Source organism: Micropterus salmoides, unplaced genomic scaffold, assembly GCF_014851395.1.
Source record: "Micropterus salmoides isolate LMB-PRFRI ecotype aquatic unplaced genomic scaffold, ASM1485139v1 Ms_hic_scaffold_22, whole genome shotgun sequence".
In the NCBI taxonomy this organism is placed as follows: Eukaryota; Metazoa; Chordata; class Actinopteri; order Centrarchiformes; family Centrarchidae; genus Micropterus; species Micropterus salmoides.
In genome coordinates, this window is record NW_024041373.1 from 10762130 (window position 1) to 10787206 (window position 25077).

At 41.7% G+C, this 25077-nt stretch overlaps 1 protein-coding gene across 4 annotated transcripts; it reads right to left on the reverse strand.

Moving 5' to 3' along the window:
* Positions 1-1901: 1901 nt before the first annotated feature.
* On the reverse strand, positions 1902-24719 carry kif16bb (kinesin family member 16Bb). 4 transcript variants are annotated; one of them, XM_038736904.1, is made up of 20 exons: positions 24526-24719; positions 24384-24447; positions 24190-24300; positions 23937-24053; positions 23110-23210; positions 21080-21195; positions 20843-20985; positions 20395-20563; positions 19776-19898; positions 19409-19584; positions 19227-19292; positions 19084-19143; positions 13440-13559; positions 13240-13291; positions 13002-13139; positions 11673-11755; positions 9213-9301; positions 6224-6394; positions 5280-5370; positions 1902-4598 (listed from the first exon to the last, which is right to left on the reverse strand). In XM_038736904.1, exons 1-20 carry the CDS (start codon positions 24570-24572, stop codon positions 2352-2354), a joined length of 4284 nt encoding a protein of 1427 aa, XP_038592832.1. In that variant the 5' UTR covers positions 24573-24719; the 3' UTR covers positions 1902-2351. The 4 variants fall into 4 exon arrangements, with proteins under 4 accessions (XP_038592832.1, XP_038592831.1, XP_038592833.1 ...); XM_038736903.1 differs by having other exon boundaries at positions 19776-19901; XM_038736905.1 differs by lacking the exon at positions 19084-19143 and having other exon boundaries at positions 19776-19901.
* Between the last annotated feature and the right edge of the window lie 358 nt (positions 24720-25077).

A 25077-nucleotide genomic window follows, 5' to 3' on the forward strand; every position in this document is an offset into this window, starting at 1 on the left:
GAGTATACAGAGGGTACGGAAAGTATTCAGACCCCTTTAAATTTTTCACTTTGTTTCATTGCAGCCATTTTCCAAAAATCAAAAAAGTTCATTTTATTTCTCAGTAATGTACACTCAGCACCCCATCTTGACAGAAAAAAAACAGAACTGTAGAAAATTTTGCAAATTTGTTAAAAAAGACAAACTGAAATATCACATGGTCATAAGTATTCAGACCCTTTGCCGTGACACTCATATTTAACTCAGGTGCTGTCTATTTCTTCTGATCATCCTTGAGATGGTTCTACACCTTCATTTGAGTCCAGCTGTGTTTGATTATACTGATTGGACTTGATTAGGAAAGCCACACACCTGTCTATATAAGACCTTACAGCTCACAGTGCATGTCAGAGCAAATGAGAATCATGAGGTCAAAGGAACTGCCTGAAGAGCTCAGAGACAGAATTGTGGCAAGGCCCAGATCTGGCCAAGGTTACAAAAAAATATCTGCTGCACTTAAGGTTCCTAAGAGCACAGTGGCCTCCATAATCCTCAAATGGAAGACGTTTGGGACGACCAGAACCCTTCCTAGAGCCGGCCGTCTGGCCAAACTGAGCTATCGGGGGAGAAGAGCCTTGGTGAGAGAGGTAAAGAAGAACCCAAAAGGTCACTGTGGCTGAGCTCCAGAGATGCAGTCGGGAGATGGGAGAAAGTTGTAGTAAGTCAACCATCACTGCAGCAATCCACCAGTCGGGGCTTTATGGCAGAGTGGCCCGACGGAAGCCTCTCCTCAGTGCAAGACACATGAAAGCCCGCATGGAGTTTGCTAAAAAACACCTGAAGGACTCCAAGATGGTGGTAAATGAGATCCTCTGGTCTGATGAGACCAAGATAGAACTTTTTGGCCTTAATTCTAAGCGGTATGTGTAGAGAAAACCAGGCACTGCTCATCACCTGTCCAATATAGTCTCAACAGTGAAGCATGGTGGTGGCAGCATCATGCTGTGGGGGTGTTTTTCAGCTGCAGGGACAGGACACTGGTTGCAATCGAGGGAAAGATGAATGCGGCCAAGTACAGGGATATCCTGGACGAAAACCTTTTCGAGTGCTCTGGACCTCAGACTGGGCCGAAGGTTTACCTTCCAACAAGACAATGACCCTAAGCACACGGCTAAAATAATGGAGTGGCTTCACAACAACTCCGTGGCTGTTCTTGAATGGCCCAGCCAGAGCCCTGACTTAAACCCAATTGAGCATCTCTGGAGAGACCTGAAAATGGCTGTCCACCAACGTTTACCATCCAACCTGACAGAACTGGAGAGGATCTGCAAGGAGGAATGGCAGAGGATACCCAAATCCAGATGTGAAAAACTTGCATCTTTCCCAAAACGACTCATGGCTGTATTAGATCAAAAGGGTGCTTCTACTAAATACTGAGCAAAGGGTCTGAATACTTATGACCATGTGATATTTCAGTTTTTCTTTTTAATAAATTTGCAAAAATTTCTACATTTGTTTTTTTCTGTCAAGATGGGGTGCTGAGTGTACATTACTGAGAAATAAAATGAACTTTTTTGATTTTTGGAAAATGGCTGCAATGAAACAAAGAGTGAAAAATTTAAAGGGGTCTGAATACTTTCCGTACCCACTGTATCTTTCTAGCAGTTCGATGATAAGAGTGGAATACAGAGTCAAGCAGAGTCTTATGCAGTGAGGAAGAGGCTGAAAGTAAAAAATTAAAACCAACATGAGAGGGGAGGGTAAAGAGGGGAAGAAAGCCTGACAGAGATGATAGGAAGAAAATATTAGACATTAGAGAAAGCACTGAAATGCAACAGACTGAATTCTTTGTTTTCGCCAAGTTAAAAAGCTTGACTATCAGAGCTTATCTGCATTCTAAGTGATAAACAAAACTCCTGAAGGGCAGTGGATTTACTTTTTATTTTAACAAATATATCACATATTTCAATGCATCTATTTTTATATAAAATATTTGAAACTGACAACTTATACATATACAACTAAGTGTTAAGTAACCATGACAGTAGTTTGGTCAGATTAGTAATCTAAAATCTTTAAAATATTACATGAAACAAATGACATTGGAAAAATGTTTTTCCCACATTAAACAGGCTCTGACAAAAATAAGGAGTAGTGGTTAAAGAATAAAGCAAGATCAAATATTCAAGTGCTAAACCCACACAATATTAAAATGACAAACTAGAAAAACTAAATCAATACAGAAACTTCAAAATAGGTCATTAACAGTGAAGGTGTCCTTTGCACGGTCTGGCAGGGATGCACTTTTGCCATTGATCCCTGTGAGAGAGATTTCAAGCTGGGCTGTTCATTACTTGCTGTTCAATCCTTGATCAGACGTTTGACAAGTGATTAATCAGGCAGGCGGCCTCAGAGGAGCAACTGAAAGTTAATTTCCACACTTCTGCATGCGGAGATGAATTTGAAGCATGTGCAGGCGGGCTAGCTGCCTTGGTCACGCTTTCAGGGTGACCCCTGCCCCTCGCATTTGCCAAGATTACATCCAGTGTGACAGCCCCATGCTCGTCTTCATCATGCATCAGCACGCAGCGCACATCTGAGCGCGGACGAAGAGTTAAGTCATAGAATTGGGGACGGCAGGGCGCTCTGGTGACAGAGTGTAGAGTCGGGTGAAAGACAGCATCCTCCTGCACCAGGCCAAGGTGGGTATCCGTAAGTAAAAGCTGGGCCAGAGGCTTGGTGCGGGTACCGGGGCTGATGCACACCCCTACACCTGTGTACAGTAGTAGATGCACCTCTCCCAGAGCGACTGTTTCTTGATCCATGTTACAATGAAGAATGTAAACCAGATCAGCAAGACTCTTCTGAAACTGGCAGCAAACCCTTAAACCAGAATCCAGCAGCAGATCAGGTACATAGGGATGCCACTTGAAAGACATCTTCATCAAGTCTCCATGGAGCAGAGGGTGCAGAGAGACTCTGTCGTCCCCAGGGCAGATGACACCAAATACGGCCCGGTACAGCTCTTTTGCAAGCTTCTGGCTGTGGGTATAGACACCCAGAATGCTGTCCTCTGTAGTGCCCATCAAACGCAGACTGTGGCCTGCTAGGCCTATCTGCACCTCCTTCAGCTGGAACAAAGGGAGGTGATGGAACAAAACCAGGAGCCCGGAATCAGTGGTCAGGGTATAGAGGTCAGTCTCTACTAGGATCAGGAGGGCAGGACGGGGCTCAGGTTGGCTGCATTTAGCAACATTCAGCCAATAAAGAGCTACTATCTTCTGGGAGATGAACACCGATGAGGAGATGAAAGACTGTAATGTGTTAATCAGTTCTTGCACAGACAGAGTTTGCAGGTTCAAAAGGGAATCAGGAAATTCTATCAACATCTGACAGAATTTTTGGACATTTTTCTCTTTGTTCTGTACAGTCTTTGAGTTTTCCAAGGCCTGATCTTTCTCTTTAGGGCAATAGTTAACCTCTGACTCACTGATGCGTTTCACTGGCAACAGCTCTGTAATCACTTTGTCTCCTTGTTTTACTTTTGTATCAGTAATGTTTTGTGGTAACCGCAAATCCCCAATACTCGTATTCCTTGTCCAGATTTCTTTTGGGATTGGTGGCACATCTGGCAATTCTTTTACCTTGCTAAAGGTTTGTGTTGGTGTCAGGACTGGGAGTCGTTCTGTGTCAGAATTAATGCAGCCCTGAATCATCTGGGCTGTCTCCTCAGGTTGAAGCTTTTGAGTTATCTCCATCTGGATGTGCTGGAGGAGCGGTAGTTCTTTCACCATGGAAAAAATGTGACTATCTTTGACCAGGGAGAAGACAAAGCTCCCTTTAACCATGGAGAAGACCTGGCTGTTCGTTACTACAGACAGAACATTACGTTCCCTGACCAGAGAGCCAACATGACTGGACCAGCGGGCACCAACAGGCTGTAGTCCCTCTTCCCTGACTTGCTGTAATACTGTGCGAGATCTCCAAAGGAGACGCCCTGCATCCTGGACAATCCAAGAAACTCTGCTGACCAAAGAGCCCAGTGAGGAGCTTTGAACTGTGGCTGCTGCAGGCTCTGTCAGACACACTCCCGAGATCTCCAAACCTGCCGATTCATCCATCTCTACACGGCTAAACTGGCCCTCGAAGGAGGTTTCCTCGGGTGGACAGCAGGCTGCCTGACTGCTGAGAGGCTTTTTGTTGAGCTGGGTCTGTGGGAGGACAGACGTGGAGCTCGTTTCTCTGCTGCTCTGCAGGTGGGACATGCTGCCTAATGAGCTCCCACCAGAGCCAGGTCTCCCCTTGTAGCAGGCAGCCAAGACACCTTGGATCTCGTTAGCATTACCCTCTGGCTTCATGCCACATCCATCACCTGGGCCCAGGACACTTGTCTGCTGGAGGCTGGCATCCCCTGACCAAACCTCCTCTCCCTTATAACTTGCAACACCATCCCCACTCTGAGCTTTCCTCCCCGGCCACTCAGACATGAGCCCTCTCACTGATTTATGACACAAGTCGCTCTCCTGCTTCTGGCCATCCCTGGTGCTTACCCCACCCTGTAGTGCGTCTCCATCCGACTCAAAACTAGTGTGAGGGACAGGATATTTTCCAGGTATGGCCTAGTTAATATTGTGGAGGTGGATGAGAAAGGGAGAAACAAGAAACATTGAAAGATAATAAAAAGTAATTCAAAAACCATCTTGTATGCAATTTACTACAAAATTCAGCCATTACTGAGAAGGAACTAAAGTAACCATTTCTCCCAGCCCCCTTTAAAACATATGTATTCAATTATGTTTGAATACATAAATACATGCACAGGAAAATGGAGTTAAGAATAAGAAGGTACATGCATAAACAGATATTTCAAGTGCTGTCATTGCAATATTCTTTCACAAAATGAGTGTCATTTTCTTTGAAACCCCTACAGGAAAGTGTAATAGGGTTTAAATATGTGCATAATAAACAAACACAACAAGCCATGGGAAAAAGTATTTCATGCCTCATAAAAATCTGTATTGGGCCTTAGCTGAAGGAGGGCGGGTGTGTGGGAGAGGCAGGTATTGACATTTGCTGTTTTGCAAAGACAAAAAGGGACTAGTACTTCAGTTGCACAGTGGCAAATAGCGTCTCGATAAACAAAAACAGCAGAACAAAGTTTGCACACTGCAGTTTTCTTGAAAAACAATTAAAGGTCAGTCATTTCCATGCAGCAACTACCCATGGCTTATTGATTATTAAATCCTATTTGAGTGTAATTTGTTGTAACTGTAGCAAACAAAGAAATTTTGAAGACATACTGTGATCATGAGCTTCTCTATGGTGGCAGAGGTAAGACAGCTGCTTGGCACTTTGACACTTGACATTTCTGCTGCCAGTACATCCATCTGGCTATTTAAAAAGACAAAATAATAATAAGAGGACACAGTGAAGAGACAGGAATGAAATAATACATTTCATATTCTATCAGAAAACAAAAATTGCATCTTGATATGCAGGGGCGTGTGCACAATAAAAGCTGTGTTTATATGCTTACACATGCTGCCAGCCTCTTTGTTTTCTAAAGCAAATTTAATTATTTGCTGTGGCGCGACACTGGAGACTTCAAACTGTTTGCAGGCAAAAGACAAGACTGCAACACCCACCCACCCTTCCCAAAAACCATCCATTAGATTTGAAAAGCAAACAGCCCAAATGGCTGGATGAGATTAGAGCCACTCTACTAGCTGTGAAATTAAATAGAATCTGTGCATGTTGATTTGAGGATTTACATACAATACTCAGAACTCTAGAGGGGAGGGGTGGCAGAAACCAAATATACAGCTCAGAATAACTTCTGACAGTAAACAGCGGCTTTGGCTGAGCTTTGTGTATTGCAGCAGGTTGACAAGGGTTGAAAGCGGGAGCACTAAAGCACTGACAACATCAACAGCAGGAACACAGTGCAGGTCCTTGTGACGAGTTAAAGGATTTTTGCAGATCCTGGGGATCAGTACAGACGATGTCCTATAGTCAGCGATGGTTATCTACTCACATGAATAAATGGAGCAACACTGATCTGAGATTCCCAGTCTAAGAAGCTGACCAACTCATCCAGTCACCATTTTTTTCCCCCTCCCTTGACACACATTGTTCACATGCAGGAGGTTTCACAGTTTTCTTGCTGTGGAATGACTTAAAACTGGTAAACAGCAGCTTCATTATCATCACCACAGATAGCACAGTTTGCCTCTCCCCAACTTACCCATAGCCAGTCTCTTCCATCTCTGCCCCCTTTGTCTTCTCTCCTGCTCTCTGTTGATGCAAAGCCCCGCTGTTTTCCTTTGAAAGTCTTTTGATGTCTCGGTTGCGTCTGTTCAGGCTTTCTTGAACCTGCTGCCAGTCCACCTCCTGCTGGTTGAGCTTCTTTATCATCCTAGTGATCACATCATACATGCACACCCAAACACACAATGAGGTATGCTGTATGACAAATCTTATATCCTTATACACACACACACACCCCACCTTACTAGATTTTTTTTTTTAGACACATTTCCAGTTAAATTTTTGGCCGTTTTATGAAACTCCAACTCAGATATTTGAAAGAGGCACCTTTAATGTTGACTAAAAAGAACTTAAAATAAGGTGACACACAAGAGAAGAAAATCAGTTTGCAGGTAAGATAGTTCTAGCTGCACTAGCTAGTGGCAGGAGGTGTTAAGTGGCACAGGAGATCCTAGAGTGATGAATGTTAACCAGCGTAAAACACTATTTCAAGAGATGCAAGCGCCTAACAGCCTGTCAGTGTTCAGGAGGCAAATGGTAAAGTTGCCACTTGGACTTCTGGCCAGAAATGCAGGATACTGAAAGGGTTGTGAGATGAGGGACATTCAGGGCCAAAGGAGGCCATTAAAAAGCTACATGGGTCAAACTCAACCTGGCCCACTCCATCACTGGGAGCTTTCAGAGTTTCAGACTTATTGAGGTTTGAAAGAAAGCTTCGACATAGCGTCCGTTACACACTCCATTGAATCAAACACAGTGGGCCAACTTTTAAAGTAAGTAGTGGGTCTTGTGGACAGTGCTGAATGGATGCACAACACAACAGCATGGGACCCTGCCATGACAGACAAACATCTCCTATTCTGTACGTTTCCAAACTAAGCTCAATTTAACCGATTTTCTACACATCATGCTTAGAGGCAAGGCAAGATGAGAAAATCTCAGTCATAAGTGTACTCCGATATCACATAAAAATCAGTGAATCAAAAAGATAAATATGAAAAACTGTGTGAAAAAGTGTTCCCATGCTATAGCAGGGAAGACTTGTTACTGCAGTTGGCCTCTTCCTGTCTAAACTCTCAAGTGAGAAAGTCAGTGATCTTAACTGATGTAGCGGCTAATGGGCAGGTTTGCTTTAGTTGCGGTGGAGCACCCCCTTAAGCAGCAGCAGGTCAGTTCATTGATATCTTGTGTCACTCCCACAGGTGAACCGATATCCACAGCTACTGTTTGAATTCAAGTGATTTGCTCTTATTTACCACTGAGGGTCATTTCTGAAATGTTCAAGATTAGTTTTGTCCTTGCTGTGAGGGAGTGTTTATGCAAGAAGACCTATGGAATATATCCAAGCGATGAGAAATTTAAGATAAAATGCATCATTCAATTAGTTCAATAAAAAGTTTACCCCGAAGGAATCAAAATCTATTTTGCAATTTGCTGTACTGCTATATTCTCTGTATTGTACGTGTTCTATACAGTCGTGTATAGAAATCAGTCCTGCTGTGGGTCTGCTATTAATACCTGCAGACTTCAATCAAGCTGAGTCTGTCCACCACAGACTCCTACTGACTTTCATCCTCCATCTTCAGCCCACTCAGTAATACCACTTTCACTCACACACCAAGCGCTTCTGACAGGATAATGAGGACAGTGGTTGTGTAGTCAACTAATTGCCTTGTAGTAATCCCTACATACACGTGAATTCACCCTTTCATATCCAAGCCAAGCAGTGTCACACTGGCAGATCGGGAACAGGGTTGCAGGTGTTGAAAGCAGTATCAATCACCTACGTGAAAGGTGCTGCTTTTGGGGATTCTGCACAGTGAGAGGGAAATTACATGTCAGACAGCTCTACATGCTGTAAAACATCAGGGTTATCAGATCATGAGAGACCAGGGGTGTGTCTCAAATTGCTCAGTACTTCAGTAGGTGGTGAATCAGTAGAGTGAATTGGATTTTTAGCACTGAGACACTAACAGATCAATGACCTGTCACAGTTCCAAAGCAGTGGCAAGGTATAAAGATCAGTCACATTAACTTAATGTGTCTCTAAAGTTTGATTTGGATGGGCTAAGGAGCCAGCACTGACAAAAGGATTATGGTCACTAGTTGTGTGATTTAACCAACCTAAATCAAATTACTGTTGTGACAGTAGGCCTTTCTCGAAACAGTACACCAAGTTTCAATTTGTGTGGCTTGGTGTACACAGTTATGTGGAAGTCTCATTACAAAATTCTAACTCCTGTTGTCTCAGATAATCCCAACACAAAAAGGCCCACTTCTACGACAGTGAGACGCTGTCAACAGATGCATCTTTTATCCTCAATATAATGTAATTTTTAGGGGCAGTAACAATGTATAACTTACCTTTAGCCAAGCTAAATTGGAGATTAGATTTCAACTCCAAGAACAAAGTTTAGGAAAGCATTATATCTTGTGTTTAAAATGCTACAGAGAAAGCACTATTGCCAAGGGCTTTCTGGGATGAAATATTTAATAAACAAAAACAGGAAGAACCCTTTGGTGCAGACTCAGACTAGAGATGCTACTTGGGCCACGGTTGATGACATTTCACAGAGTGAGAAAGGCATCTGCTGGAAGTGTAGCAAAGCAATTTTTTTAAGTAGCGCATTCTGGGATTTTTCTGGGGTGATGAACTTCAAGTGCACTGCAGTGATTTTGAAAATGGGATGAGCAGTTCACTACCTACTGAACTAGAGGCCGTTTTAGGATACATGCCTGCTGCGATTTCCACTGGCTCAGCATGAAGCACCTCAGAATGGCTTTTTGCATGTTCCCACCTCTCCTCACAGAAATGCTGCCATGATTTATGGCTTTGATTTGGTCTATGTGCCCAATGAATGCTGCTCAATAAGCAGGCACATTGCGGAGATTGAGTTGGAGTGGGTTGAGTTACGCTTGGGTCACAGAGTGTAGAGAGCTGTTACACATGTCTGCATAAGTCTCACCCTGGATTTTGCAGCATCACCTTGGACATATTCACAGTAGATCTGGACATGTCAGTCAAGGACAGGCGGAAGGCAGACAGCAGCCCGCTCTGCAGACAACAGAATCAAGCAGCACTGTGAAATGAAAATCTGTAGGAGTGGAAGAAATGAGTGACAGCTGCCTATGGAAGATTTACATCTCACTCATATTTTATTTATATATCATCTACACATACACAGTATGTTATCAGTATCCTTGGCATTATTTTCACAGAACAGACTGAATAGCTTTGACAACATTTGGAGAAATGTCAAAAATCGAGTAAATAAAAGACCTTCCAAAAAAGGTCTGACAAGAGAGCAGCTCTATAATGTACAACCAGGTCCTTTATTGTAGTTTACACCTTATCTTTAGCACTGTTCTCTCAGTGTGTCCACATATTCACTTTAAAACTAGGAGGGAATGTAACGTTTGCTACTATTGAAATAGACTATTTTAAGCGCCACTTCTCTACACAACACTTACACACATTCAGACTGAGCTTATGTGGAACTCGTGAGACCATCTCATTTGGAATCCATGTTAAAAATGAATGGCAAGGGCTTTTCTTAGAACCACAGCAGGGCCTGGATGTGTGCAATTTTCAATAATGCAGAGAGCAGTATGCTGTCAAAAACCAGAAGTACAGCTGTGTCTCTAACAGTGGGTGCGAGTCCATTTTGCAACATGTTTTAAAGCACTGGTAAATTTGAGTTGGACAAGTCACACTTTAATATACTGATAGCATTATTAGAATTACCAATGCTCGTTGATTACCATTATAAAAAGTATTCACCCCTTTGGCCTGTTTGCATTCTGACACCGCCACATTTCATGAGTTTTTCCAACAGTAACATTCCCTCTGTCATAAAGCTATGAGCAGTGAAGCACCCAGGAAACAGTATTTGCATGCGCAGTGTGTACCATCTCAGGAATGGAAGCCTGTAGCACTTCAGAGTGTCTACAGGACTCTTAGTATCCTGTTTCACTAATGCTCTTCTCACACTAAGAATGGTTATTCTGAGCAGATTTAGAATGACCGACCTAGCTGCCCATTTCTTGTATCCTTCCCCTAACTGGTAGTTTTCAGTAAATTTTGCAAGATTTTGTTTGGGATGTCCCTCTGTTCTTATGACGTAGCTGTTGCTAAGAAACTGACTAAACAGCGGTTACACCTTACGGATATTGTTGTATTTAACCTAAAAATCACTTATCACACTTCAACTGTACACAGAGCTCCATTCTGTTTATATACCAATTCTAAAGATAAATGGCTACAAAAGTGATGATTTAGGTGTAGAGTTTTCCTCCTGTTTGTTAAAAAAATTTATACACACATACACACACACACATACACACACACACACACACCCACCCCCTCTATATCTCCCTCTCCAAATTACATCTGTGATCAGATATTGTAAAGCAATAGCACATAACATGAAATCAAGAGGGTGAATGCTTTTCAAAGGTAGTGTTCATAAATGGACTACATTTCATCCTTGGGGTGTCCTTGGTACAAATTCAATGACTAATATTAAATGCATAAATCCCATATATGGACAGATAGGAAAAGTATGAATTATGTGTAATGTAATGCTAATCTGAGGAATTAGCATTTCCTTAGAGAGTGTTCTTTGGTTGAGGAAAACCATTAACAAGCAGCACACTCCGATACTTTTCACAACAAAAACTGCAGTAAACTTTCCATTTTAAAGTTTAAACGTTTGTCATTTTCAGCCATTGTTCATTTAAATTAAATTAATTTACTTAGTTCTGCCCAGTACAAAGATTTATGGTTTAATTCTCACACCCACTCGGGCTTATGCAACCCAAACTACTCAAGAATACTTAAACATTAATTGTTAGTGAGAAACACTGGTTGCAGGTTTTCCTCTCGAGAAGGGGCGCATTCACACAGTGCTTCCTAAAAAACACATGAAAGGGAATGAAAGCCAAGTGGGAGCTGTTGCAAGCTGGACGAGAAGGAGCCAGTTCTGAAAAAGCCCCTGCAACTGGCCTCCTTTCAGAAACAGCAGAGAGCTTTTCTAAGGTTGAAAACCGTTCAATATTGTGGAGAGTTCATGATGTGCAGGTCTGCCGCTTTGTGAGCCAATTAATCAGAAGTAGCAGAGTTTCATGCAAAAACGAGCGGTAGAAGTAGTTGTGATCAGACAGAATCTGCATGGATTACATTGGTGCTTTTTTGTGGTGTTCTGATGTGAAGAGTGCATGAGAATTCAACATGTTTGCTGTAGGAAGCAGGTATTACAGCTGGTAGCTGTGGAAACAATGTGCATGATGCTGACTTGCTTTTACCAAATCACCAGCAGAAAATGCAGTTGAGGCAGCGTCTTTTATGAAAAGAAGCAAAAACAGCAGAATAGTATAGTAGTAACACAATGGAGCTCATCTGTGGTGGTTTTGGAGACTGTCTGTACCTGGCGTTTCTCTCTGAGCTGTACAGCTTCAATCGGATGGTTAAACCAGAGTATGGTCCCACTTCCTAGCTGCGTGATGGCACCTAGGGGGAACCGAAGAGGTAAAGCATTAAGTGAGGGTGCAAAACAACTCACCAACTTAAACTTTACCATTTGGCATAAATGCTTCAACCACTGAATTATGCATTACACTGTGAGAAAGGCCGTCAGAGGCCAAATGTGATGTGTTTTAAAACCAATGGAATTCACAGTAATGGTAAAGTCAATGTGTGCCAGGAAAACTGTCTCTGCACTGAAGATGGGGAAAAGTTGACAAATAGCAGACAAGTTCAACATTTTCCCTCTGCTGAAGTAAAGTGAATGAATTGCCATAAAGAACACAATACCCAGTGTGATTGGCAGTGACCTAGACCAGGGGGATGATTTACCAGAGAAAATGCTCCAAGGAAACTTGAGAAGTCTTGTAAAGCTATAGAATTGAAGTGATATTAGGGTTTATATATTAGACGCGCTCATATGGCCACATCCACAGATTTTCGAGTTCTCCTCCCTGTTCTCCTCCTCCTCTCTCAGAACAGTAAATACTAGTCTTGCCACTACTAATGACTTCTGACGAGTGACAAAGCACCTGAGAGGGCAGCCTGTGATGGATTCCAGCTGCTGTTGGACTGAAAATTACTATCATTTGTTCAAGAAAATAGCTTCAGATGCAGCCATTTCTGAAGGGGATATTGGATAAATTGAAATGGTTATAAAAAGAGACTAGCATAGCCAGGCACGGGGCTGCCTGGTTCTATGTGCAGTTTTTATCTCTGGAAAGCAAAGCAGCGTGGATGAGGAGGCAGTAAGCGGTGAAAGCTCAAGGCCCCGCAAGCAGGGCCTGCTCAGGGGTGCAGTAGTTTCAGTTTCGCCTGGCTCTGTCCTTTGAAAGGTTAATGCTCTGGCCCACTTCAAACCTGTCGGCCCTATCAACTCCATCTGCCAATTAAATGGAGGGCCTGGGGCTTTGTCTGGAGCTTTGTCCCGGCCCTCTCGCCCTTCAAAATGTTTAGTGAGAGAAATGGCATCTGCCCTGTGGAGAGCTGTGTTCACAATCCACTCATGCCCTGAGCACGCGCTGCCGTGGGGGAGCCAGGGACAAAGTGGATTTCATTTGCAGATGTGATGCAGTGATCTCATAACTGCATTCAAAATGGATGCAAGTGTTATTGCCTCCCGTTAGCAATATAATTGCGAATCTGAGAGAAATCTTCATTACAGACATGCCTTGCCCACCCCACCCATTTTAATGAAAGAATATTAGTAGCATATTAGCTTTGCAATTCTTACCCCGAGTCAGCTGACAGGCATCAGTTACAACAGAGCCATTGACTAAACACAGTGCACCATCCTGAGGGATCAGAGTCACAGTCCCAGCACGGTTCTCAAGCACACAATGTTCTCCAAGGAGCCCAGGCCCATGAAGCACTACAATGCAATTAAATATAAAAGCATAAGAAATACTGCTTATTTTCAGTCCAATGGATAATACAGCAGTGGGGAATATATTGGAGTAACCATGACTCACCAATATCTTGACTGCATGATGTTTTGTTACTCCCAATCAGGGTTCTGCCCTCCTATAGTGAAGGTTAAAAAGGTAACGATACAGTATGCAAGCTGATGTTTGAGAAGTAGAGAAATTAACAAAAACCATTGGACCTCGGCTGGTAAAAGGTTTCGAGAGTATTCTTTGTTTGAACTTTATGTAATTCACAATCTATTTACTCTTAAATAATACAGGATGACTCCAGCGCTGAGCAGGTCTTCATCAATTCCTATCAGGTGAGGTAACTGGCAGTCCAGGACCACTCCACTCCCCTCCTTCCTCAGAGCCACAGTCTCCTCCTATAGGACACAGGAAAATGCACCATGAGAAAAGAAAAAAATAAATAAAAACACAATCATTCAATAGCCTGTAGCTGGAATGGCACACAATATGAAATAAAAACGCTGACAGACATTTAATGGCAACCAGCAGAAAGCTGAATTCTTTATGACTGCTCTTCCTTGCCTCAAGGCCAAGCAGAATAGTGGCGTTCCAACCATGTGTCGCTATGAAGCAGTAGAGTGGCTAACGGCAAGAGAGACACCATAAATCATTCAGATTATCGTGGCGAGAGTCAAACTGTACATTGTGTTCAGCGAGCGAAACAGACGCAGTGCCACCGCCCACACACATAGGTGGGTTGTATACCACGCACCATTGCATTTATTGATACATAGCTACCAACACTGTATGTTGCTAATATACTCCTGAGCTTGTAAAGTATGTCAACTTTAGATAACAGCAACAAACTTCAGCTAGCTGCATGCCATTTACAATGTATATTAAAGTTCTATTATATGGAAGGTCAAACTAAAGTGAATTCCTGTGCCTTATAGGCTCATATGAAGTGAAAAGCATGCCATGGCCTAAACATAAAGCTAAAGAGCATTTTCCCCCCATAAATAGTGTATTTGTAGAGAAAAAAATAAAATTGTAAAATTATTAAGACTTTAATAGGGCCATATTCAGTGTTCCCCCCCTATTTAGCATGTTATTTATACAAACACATGCCAAGACTCAGAAGGAAAATTATGATTCTTCAGTGTCCGTACTTCATACATAAGTTGCGTAACTCAAAATCCAAGAAAGAAATTAAGGTCAGCATGAATCCACTCACTGTCCAGAAATCCCTGCTAAATATTTATTGGTGTTACGGTACCTCTCTACAGGAATTTGCAGAGAAATTGATTGAACCCTTGAAAACCCATTTCTAAAGCCCAGGACAGCTACACTTACACTTCTATTGTGCTCTATACACCGCTTCACTGCCTCCAACTATTGCTGCTAAGGAAATATAAAAGCATGGGTCACACTTACAGCATGTGTGTCTGTCATGGGGCAATATTCATTTAACTTTGTATAAATGACTATTACTTAATTTCTAATTTGACAAAAAAAAAAAAAAAGGTGCGAGTTAAGCTTCAGAAAAGAACAGGCAGGCTACATGTAGAACGAGTTTGTTAAGCATTTATTTTTGTCAATTATTCTACAACTTTACACAACCAGAAACTTAATTCTCCAGGCAAGCGTTTAAGGCTGCCAACCTTTTCCTCCCAGGGCAATGGCTGTGGTTCAATAACCCAGAGTACTCAAATATGAGTGGCCCTATCGGAAGTATTCTTCTGTTAAGCTGGTGGACTAATGCCTCACATGGCCATGGATCATCATAAGTACCTCCCCAAGAGGCAGAGCAGAAAATCTCACATATGGGAGAATTCAGAGGCAACACTCTGCATAAACTAGTTCCCCTCTCTTTCAACTCTCCTACTCTTTTGCGTATAGATTGGACCGTGAAGTGAGAGACGTGTCCACCACCAGCACCACCTCACTCATTGGCAGTTGTGAGACAGGAGAAATCCTTTTTTCTAATGAAGGAGAGGCATCGACCCTAGCCTCTGTACTTAATTAAAAGGGATTCTTCACAGACTTCATTAGGAGGTGAGGAGCAGCCTGGTAGATTAATGCACTGTGTCACTTTCCTCAGACAACAGGAACAGATGAGATCCTCTTATTTTCTCCTCACATTCGCACACATACCAGAAAAAGGCTCTTCACCACACCCTTTCAGTCAGTCTGTCTGTGAGCGTGTTGTGAGGACAAAAAAATAAAGTCTGCTTTCAGATTGAGGCAGCTGGTGAACATACTGTAATTAACTGTGGCCTAGACCAGCAGCCAGGCTCGGGCAGCATTTAGGCTTCCATTAAAAGTCATCATCTGTGGTTGGGCAGAATTTTTAATGGGTTTTTCCTCAGCGCTTAGACAGTTCAGAGTCCCGACTTAGTTAATACACATTTCAAAACACTGCCATAGCGGGCCTACCAATCATTCTTTCCTGACTAGCCATCCACCTTGTCAAGTGGAGCAACGTGCCAACAGAACAGATAAGCAGATTGTAGATCCAGAACAAGAGAAAAAGGTCTGCATTTGAATAGCAGTTTCATTAAAAAGGTTAATTTCCTTGAAAGAGCTGCATTTAAATCCCAGATTGCAGGTCTTAACGGAGTTAAAATTACTCGTGTATAAAAGAGAAAGGCAATTACATGGCCAGTTTTCAAAATGGCATGAAGCCCATGTTAAATCACAGAAAACTGGCAACAGTCCTTTCTGTTTCATATTCACGTCTTTGTTATTTGTGTCTGTGCTACATGTTAAAGAAGAATCTCAACCAAAAAATGTTCTGGTTGTAATACAAATTTGTTGTGTAATTAGCCTGATATGGACTCCAGTCATCAGCACGTTGCCATGCATGCCAACTTGTGGTTAAAAACTAAAGAGGGATTCTTCCTGATAAAAGCACTGCTCAATAAGCAAACCCTCCCTGTTGTCGTCCCATTGCAACTCATGTCAGTTAATGGTTGTCATTTTACACAGGTGGAGAATACATGTTGAACTTTTACACCTATGTCATTCATTGATTTAAAGAACTTCATCAACTGGACTGTTACCTTAATAGGTAAAGTACAGTTGCTTGTAGGTCTCCAGCAAGGAGATAGTCGAGATGTAGGCATGAATGACACAACACATGTGCTTGCTATGTGTTTTCTAACATCAATCTAGCCAATTTGGAGCCAAACATTACATAAAAGGCAAGCAGCTGATAATATGTAATGGTCAAGAAATGCTATGACAACTAACTATGATTTATAACTGCTGACCGCATGAGGAAAAGGCGACATTAACCAGAGCCAGGCTCAAAGTATTCAAGGCTTAAGTTGCTTCTTTGTGCCGATTGTAGCATGTTTTGGAAATACAAAGCGTACTAGGATCAAAGAAACACTGTGGTTCATTTTCTCTCTGAAATGGAGGTTCCTCCCACCACACTTTGTTACTGTGTTAAGGGGACCTGAAAGGGTGGCTAGGGGAGCCAAATGCAACTCCACTTGTAAGTAGAACTACTCACAAATCCGTGAGAGTGCGTGCATGTGTATATATACACCCTGCGGTAGAACAATAGTTCACTTTACCCTCTTCCTGCCTTTTTTGTTCTCTCAATCTGTTGCCGTCTGTCTTTTAAGAGACTGCTGTGGAATCCATCTCGTATTAATTACTTTCTCCTTCCCACATGCCCTGTAACCAATCTGGGAAGCTGACGATGAATAACTTTGCATTCTAAAATCTGCTTTGAATACAGAATTCAAAATTCTGTTTACACCGCTCTTGGTCAACTTGTCTCCTTACGGCCCAAGCAGAAAATTTCATCTAGCTCCTCAGGAACGGCATTAGCTGAATTAAACAAAAATATGAGACCTGAGTTAAAGACTGCTCTTCATTTAAAAAACCATGTGCTAGAGATACAAAATGTGCAATATGTACAACGCCATAGACTCAACATGGAGGTTGGAAATCAGAACCATTATTTTTAAACACTACATGTAGAAGACCATTTGTTTAAAAAAAAAAAAAAAAAAAGGAAGCAAAAATCTACTTAAATGAATAAAATGAAATAAATAAATTCCACCAATGCAATTAGGCGTTTGCTTGTCAAGTATGTGTGCTGAATTTTGAAAAACTAACTGAGGCTGGATGTGCTTCTCTGTACTGAATTGAGCAAACACACAACCGCTATGGTCTGTGCAGCTTTCACCCGTACCATTTTTCACCCAGGCAGAATGCAAATGCACAGGAAGACAAATGTCAAATCCATAAAGTCATTCATCAAACACTTAGAGTTTCGGCAACACCAATGTGCCTGCCGGTCACCAGTACAGTGGCCTTTTCGCCTAGGTGTCACTGTACCATGCATCATAACAGGTGCATCAACATGTATGGCCACAACTCTAAATAAGGCATATTTGTCAGCTCAGCCAGTAGAGATCAACGATGTTGCCTCTGAGCATAAAGCAAATCACCGCTGGAACATGCAAACAGATTTACAACACTGCAGCTTTAATTAATATGCCGGACAGTCAGAAATAAAAGCGCCATATGCCAATAATCAAGACCTCTTAATTAGGAGTGGTGACAGCTGCTAATGAGCTCCGATACACTGTCATGAATAAAAAGGGCTGTCGAGCCACTAAATGTCACCTGCCAACCACCACACAGAATAGATAAGAAATATCCAACTTACACATATATAGCTGACATTTGTGTAGGGTATTCGAATTCCTTTTTAATGTCTTCTTAAATGTGTAGCTTCACAAAAGCAATATGACTTTTTACTTCTTTCTAAAAGTTAGAAATACCTTAATCTAAACAGATTTTAAAGGCCAGGTCAGCGCCATAGTTTACACCCATGCAAAAACTGCTAGACAGATACTGCAAGCATGTATGGTAGAGACAAGAAGTCACAGTATACTTTTAATGACTGGCACGCTTCACAGTTCAATGCATAATGCAACGGGCTACTTGGCTCAACATGACGAGTCCCAACAGATGACATTTGGTGTTATTTGGGAGGTTGGGCACAAATTCAACAGAGGAAAAGTGTTCAGTATAAACTCTGGGATAGAAAACATTGGCATTTTCTGTTGCAGCTTGGGGTATTGCAAGGATACTGCCACGCTGTCCCAGCCTCAGAGAAACCATACTGAAGGTTGAAGGAGAAGGCATGTCCGTTCCGTTTCTCACTGTCAGACTCCCCAAGCAGTCACACTAACTTGACGATCATTGCAAGAACTTGGCTTTTGGATGCCATTTACATCTAAATAGCTGGAAAATTACATTTAAATGCCAGGTTAACTCTACTCTCATTACCCTTTCCACTCCATGAAGTGAGTGCTGCCTGTTCACAAGACCTGCAGTGACACCAGTTGGTAGGATGTCTTTACTGCAAGCGGCAAAGTCTTAAAACTGCTGCAGGGAGCTGGCTGCTTTGTAGATTGTAGTGAGCAGACAGACCACATGTACTCAGGGGCCTTCTATTTTACTGGCATCCCTTCTTTATCAAGCTTCAAATAGCATAATCAGTCATACAACATTGGATGTTGGACTTAATAACCACTTTGTTATGACATTACTAAAATGAAAATGGGCAACAAAAACATAGGCAACTTTATTATGGCACCTGAAACTATTGTCTGTCTAGCAAAAACCAAGCTCCAAACACATCTCAGATTTTATTCTGAAATGTTTACCCAATTCTGTACAAAGGAATAATAAAAAAAGTAGATGTCAATCTAAAAAAAAAAAGGGTTTTACTCTTACTTAGCATTTTCATAATACTACCTACTTAAATGAATAAAGCAGTTGTCAAGCAATTATCTCCAGTTACTGTCTCGTTATCCTCTAGCTCATGTCCAAGTGTTTCACTGTTAAAATAGTGCATTTTGTTTTTCTAGATTTAAAGACTGTTTTAACACCATTAATGAATCATTGTTGTACCTGCAGAATACTCTGCGTCTCACCCCATTTGCCAGTCCACTCCTTCATCAGTGATAGAACCTGGGGGGAATAGCAGGTGTATTGTTTACAGAAGAGATCATCAAAAAACACCCCTGTTTTTCCTTTGGCAGGGTATGACTCACCTTTGCCTCATTCTGATGCAGCTCTTCTTCTACCTTCACAGAGGAAGACAGCTCCCTACGGGAAACCTGTAGTAGCAAAAAGACAGCCAGACCTACAATTTAACCTTTGAATAAAAGACTATCAACATACATTTTGCAGTATCCTTGATGGCCTTTATGTGAGCTTTAACATTATGCAGGACCTGATTGGCTTCTTCTAGTAGACCTTGGAGCCTGGCAACCTCTGCCTGCAGCTCTCTGATCACCGTCACACTGTCGTCTTCGTTCACTGTGGGGGAGTTCACTATGTTTTTAGCTCTGCTGGCATAGCGCAAAGTGCTCAGGGTTTCCCCGTAGTTCACATCAGCAGGAGAAACGGCTGCCACCAGGGGGTCACGACGGAGGAACGTGCACAGGTTGAAAAGCATTGGGTGAGATAAAACATGACAAACAAACACAGGGTTATGTGGTTAACATTATCTTCAAAGCAGGTATGAATAATAGCGACACTTTATGAAAACAGCCTGAAGTGTCTTTGGTGTCAGCAGAAGTCTGATTTACAGTACATACTTGCTATCATTGTAGTCATGGAGTTTCCACCCAGGCTGTCTTTTAGTAGCCATGTCAGCACAGAGTCTCTGTAAGGAATAAAGATCTGCTTCTTTTTGGTTGACAGTCCTCCCACGCTAAGGTCTGCTGGGAGGTCACAGAGAAGAAACACTGACTTAAAGCAACTGGAGAGACCCAATAACAAAACGTTTCATCCTAAAGCCATTTGATCTATTCTGAGAACAAAAATATGGTCACTGCCAAATATTAATCTTCAAAAAGTCTTTAGTTTGCAATGAGGCCTCGAGTTTGCCAATACCCTTACAAAAAAAAAAAATTTTTAATTCCAGCCATAATTTTGAGTGCAGAAGAAAATAGTTTCCTTCACATGATGAAAAACCAATTTGGAATTAATAAATTCCAAAATCTATGATAAAAAAAAAAAAAAAGTGCTCTAAAAACAGGCAAACTACAATAGTCACCTCTATACTAGGTTTTATTTTCAAATAGGTGGAGTAATTCCACAGTGAACAAAATGACTGTCCTCGCATAGAATACAACCATTATTGGAGTTGACTGGCTTAATACTAGATAAAGATGTGGCGTCACAGTGTGTCAGTCATCCTGTAAGCACCATTACCCAGTGCTGAGATCACACTGCCCAATGTGACCAGGGACTTGTTGATGTTGGCACCTTCTTTCAACCTGGTGCCTGTGGTGTGTGTGGCATCAGCCCTCTCACTGCCTGCCAGGTCTACCAGGTGGATCTTACTCAGGGTCTCACGTGGCAACTCTGCATCGAACCACGCCTGTGGCATGAAAAGACATTACGGACTAATGTTCTTTTGTGTTTTTGTTTTAAAAAGAGGCAGCAGAGGAATACGACAAAAGTGCTACTTAGGATGGGAAAAAAAATGAAAATGCTTTTGAAGACAAAAAGAAATTACACAAAACGAATAAACAAGGCTAAATAGAGCTCGAGGGAGAGCCTTTACTAAACAGCCAAAGAATTTTTAGAAGAACTTTTTAATAAATGTTTCCCCCCACCTCAAACTGACAGCAGGATATATTTAGGCACTACAGTTCACCTGGGTGAAGTAGATAGTGAAGATGGCATGGGAGCGGCTGCTGACGTCATTCATGGTTGTGCTGGCCGTGGTGCGGTTGGCATTGCCGAGACTGATCAGGTCCTCTAGGTCCCCGTGGTTGTGTGCCAAGTGCTTGGATAGATCTACATATAAGTTGTTTTCTGTATTAGATTTTCTGCATTTTATACAAACTCAGCTGAGATGCAGATAGGGCGGAGAATAAAACCTTAGTCTTACTTTCTACATAGGGCCCATCCCTGTGGTGCTCTCTCACTCTCAAGCCTCCACCATCTGTGGGTGTAGGTCTCTTCTTGAGAAGGTCCTGAACACGTTCATTGTAGATCTCCAAATAGCTGGTGCCAAGGCAGAAACACAAATGCCAAATTTAATTCAAGGCTGCACACAAAGCCACAAATTAAGGGTTTCAGTGTTGATGTGTGAACACCACAGCACCAACTGACAAAAACAAGTTTCCATTCACTGTCTACTATGAAAAGAGATTCTCAGTGGGTTTAAAGTCAAATTACTGTGCATGCATTGGCAATGAACAAACATGGTTTCAGTAGAGCACTTCAACACAATCTATATTGTGGTGGGTGTATGCAAAAAAAAAAAAAATCTGGACTACTGAGTAGTGGCTGATTCAAAAACAACGCAAAGCATGGAGCAATTAGGCTTTACAACAGCATGACCGTAATGAAATGGCAGAGACCATATCCTGTGGATGTAGCCATGCAGATTGTTTTCTGCCAAAAAATACCAATATTAAATGGTTTCTAAATGACTAGAGGCATACTGTAGGTGCCATTATTATAACAGCAAAACAGGGAGCATTATTAAGCCAGTTAAATGTTTCCAGCTACCACCATAACCTCCTTGCGAATACAAAATGTATGATGTTATACAATGTGGAGATGAATGTGCAGCTACCTTAACAGAAAGTCAGATTTCATTCATAGGCAAGCAATGGCGTCCATGACAACAGAAAAACTGACAAAAAGGAAGATTACGAATACTGTTCTATTGAAAAAAGAAAGATTCATGCCAGGAATTTTGTACATATCCTAACCTAATATTCCTATCATTCCATCATTTTTTGTAATTGCTCAAGATCACACCTTTGATACAAATATATTTAGAGAGCAATGAGTAACTCACACCAGCTGGGTGGACTACAAGAAAATACAGTACAAATGTGTCATTTTTCCAAAATCCATCCCTCGGTCATGTTCAAGCTATTCAACATTTCTAAAGCAGGGCCTGGCAGATCCACTCATAAAACCCAATTTTACAGCTGAATTAAACCCAAAAAATGTGTCAGCAGCACAAGATACCAAATGGCAAAATATTGGTTTCAGAGTAGCTTGATGGGCTTCAAAACCTAAATTTTCTCTCCCAACATAATTTAGGAGTAGAGCTGGGACTTGTAACTATGAAAAAGATATTGTAATGAGACTAGATATCATCTGGCATTTGACTATAGTAATAAAGTGTTGTGAGAATGTCTTTCTGGTTTAGAGGACGGCATTGCAGTTAAGTCATACAATTCTCTGACGCCGTTTGAGGGCTTTAGTTAAGTGAAATTAACAATGAATGTGTTGCATGTAAGCACCAACATTTTGCAGCCAACAAATTGATTGAGGTTTTGGACTCTAGTTTGTGTGGTAAACATTTAATGTATAGCTGCAGTGCAAAAGACAACGGCCCTCTGGTGCAAAACACATTTCCAAAAATCAAAAAAAAAAAAAAAAAAAAAAGGGGGAGGGGGGTACAACTACTCACCACAAGAGGCTTTAGCTTTATCTTAAAAGTTTTGTCATGCTTTGTCAGTCTTGATTCTGACCGGAGGCCTAAGTCACTGTCAGTTGGAAGTAGCACAAGGTGCACTAGTTTTTCTTCCTCCTTTGCGCACTCATTTTGTGTAGTTACAATGCCTTTGACTTTAAGCATTAGTAGTATTGGTTTAGTCTTTAGTATAGTATTGATATATTTAATATTTTGTATTAAAAAAAAAAAAAAAAAAAAAACACAAATAACTCCAAGAGCGTACTCCAACATAAGAGACAATAGAATTCAGCACTGTTACAAGAACATTTTTCCATGAACAGGTTTTCCTTACCAGCTCATTATGCCTAGTACCAAAAGCATACCTCCTTTCTTTTTGAGTGTCTAAAAGTTTAACATTTGATTAAATATGCATAATTAAACACACGTCCTGTGCCATGACTTTATGATAAGCAGCAGCATCAATGTATATAGTCTCTCACCTGACCTCCGTACAAAATGACACGGCATCACCCATCTTGCTCCTATGAGAAATCTCGTAGAATAAGCCTTCACAGATACGTGGGATCAAACCTTTATCTTCCTGACACAATAAAGGGAGGAAACATTTTGAACTCAAATTACAAAATGATAGTTTTACACAGTGTACTTTTAAATGACAATTTCATTTTGCTTCCATTATGTTCTCTTAATTTGGGTGTCTATACTATGGTGTGACCACAACTCAGCACATGCAAAGAGTGCTGAACAACATAAACAGCTCATCTGATAGAGTTACTGAAGCATAAAAGCAATTCCACTCCGAGCTGCATGCCCTCTTGTTTTAATTACAAAGTAACAGATAGTAAGCATTAAGAGCCATATATAATTATCCGAGATGTTGACAGCAGCACCGCTGTTGACCTTGCACAAGTCTCCTGGCAGACAAGCAGAAATCTCACTGGTAATGTGAAATGTCCAATCCTTGCAAGGTGGAGAGAAACGCTGTGGGTTGCTGCCTTAATCACATTTTCTGATTAGTGGGGAGAAACATGGAGACAAATGGAGAGAAGACGAGGGATGTCTGATGGTGCCTTCAGTCAGCTTCTGGTGAGGAGCCAGTGCTATGTGCACACTGGGTTAGCGCGACTGCGGTATTCTGCAACGTAAGCTCTACAGTGTTGTGAATGTTGTGACATCCTGGTTGTCCCTGATGACTGATGGCCTCGATGCAAGCTGGAAATTACCTACAAATGTTTACAGCATAACTACCTCTCAAGATAAACGCACCCTTAGTGAGAGTGCTGAGAAAGCTAAGAGAAGGCCTTACTGTATGACCCATCATAGTGTGGGATTTTCCCGAGCCTGTTTGGCCATAGGCAAACACACAGGCATTGAAACCCTCAAACGCAGCTTTCAGGACATCAGACCCCAGGTCATGAAAAATCTAAAGCAGCAAAGAAAGGATTAGTTAAAATATTAGCTACACAGAAAAACATGGCTTAAAAGACTGAAGACTTTTTTTTTTTTAAGTGGACAAGGAAAATACACGAAGTTGAAACATTAAGCAGAAGAACACAGACCTTCTCCTGAGATGCAAATGCGGGGCTTCCTCTGTCAGTTGAATCATATGAGAAGTCATAAGAAAAGGTCTTCCCTCTGTCTTTCAGCCCCTCCCCTCGAACAGGTGATGGCTAGAATTTCAAATGCCCAGCCTACTCTCAATTAAAGACTTCAGTGGCTGTAGTTAAGTGCATTTCATTTTGTGTTCAAATACCTTATGAATAGAAATAGTGTTCCCCTTCACGTGGATTATCACTTTCGATGATGACTGCTTTTCTCTGTGGACAAGTGCACGTGAGTGGCATAGGCGTTCATTCAGAGAGCTTGGAGAAATCAAAAGTATTAATTCTGTCTACCTTTCGTTCAGTGGACGGACGCGGACCGCTACTCGCACTGAAGCCATTATTCATCAAAATCAGACAGAACAGCCTCTTCTCCCAGCCTGTCCTCTCCTTTGAAAGACAAGTCTGCCTTCCGCGTGAACATCAAGGCGTTGTATTTCACACCTAATTATCACACCTGGGCCAATAACCTGGGGCCTGTGCTCACGCTGTCGATGCACTACACAAACTAGCCACTGGGGTAGGTTAAATATCGATAAACTGTACCCCCCAAAACTTTTTTTTTACTCATGATTGTATTATCTCTTAACACAGCAGATGATATTCTGCATGGATAAAATAGAGGCAGATGTCTCAGGTGTTGTTGTCAATTTAACAATATAACTGAGCAAATACAAATATATACAAATGACTCAACCAAACTTTACACTAGTCCATAAACCCACTGTATGAGATTAAAATCCACGGTGTCCACTAGGCTATATGTTTATGTTTATTTGAATGCCTGTATCAGTATATTGCATTTAAAGACACACGAAACCGACCGCAGATCTTCAAGACAGAAAC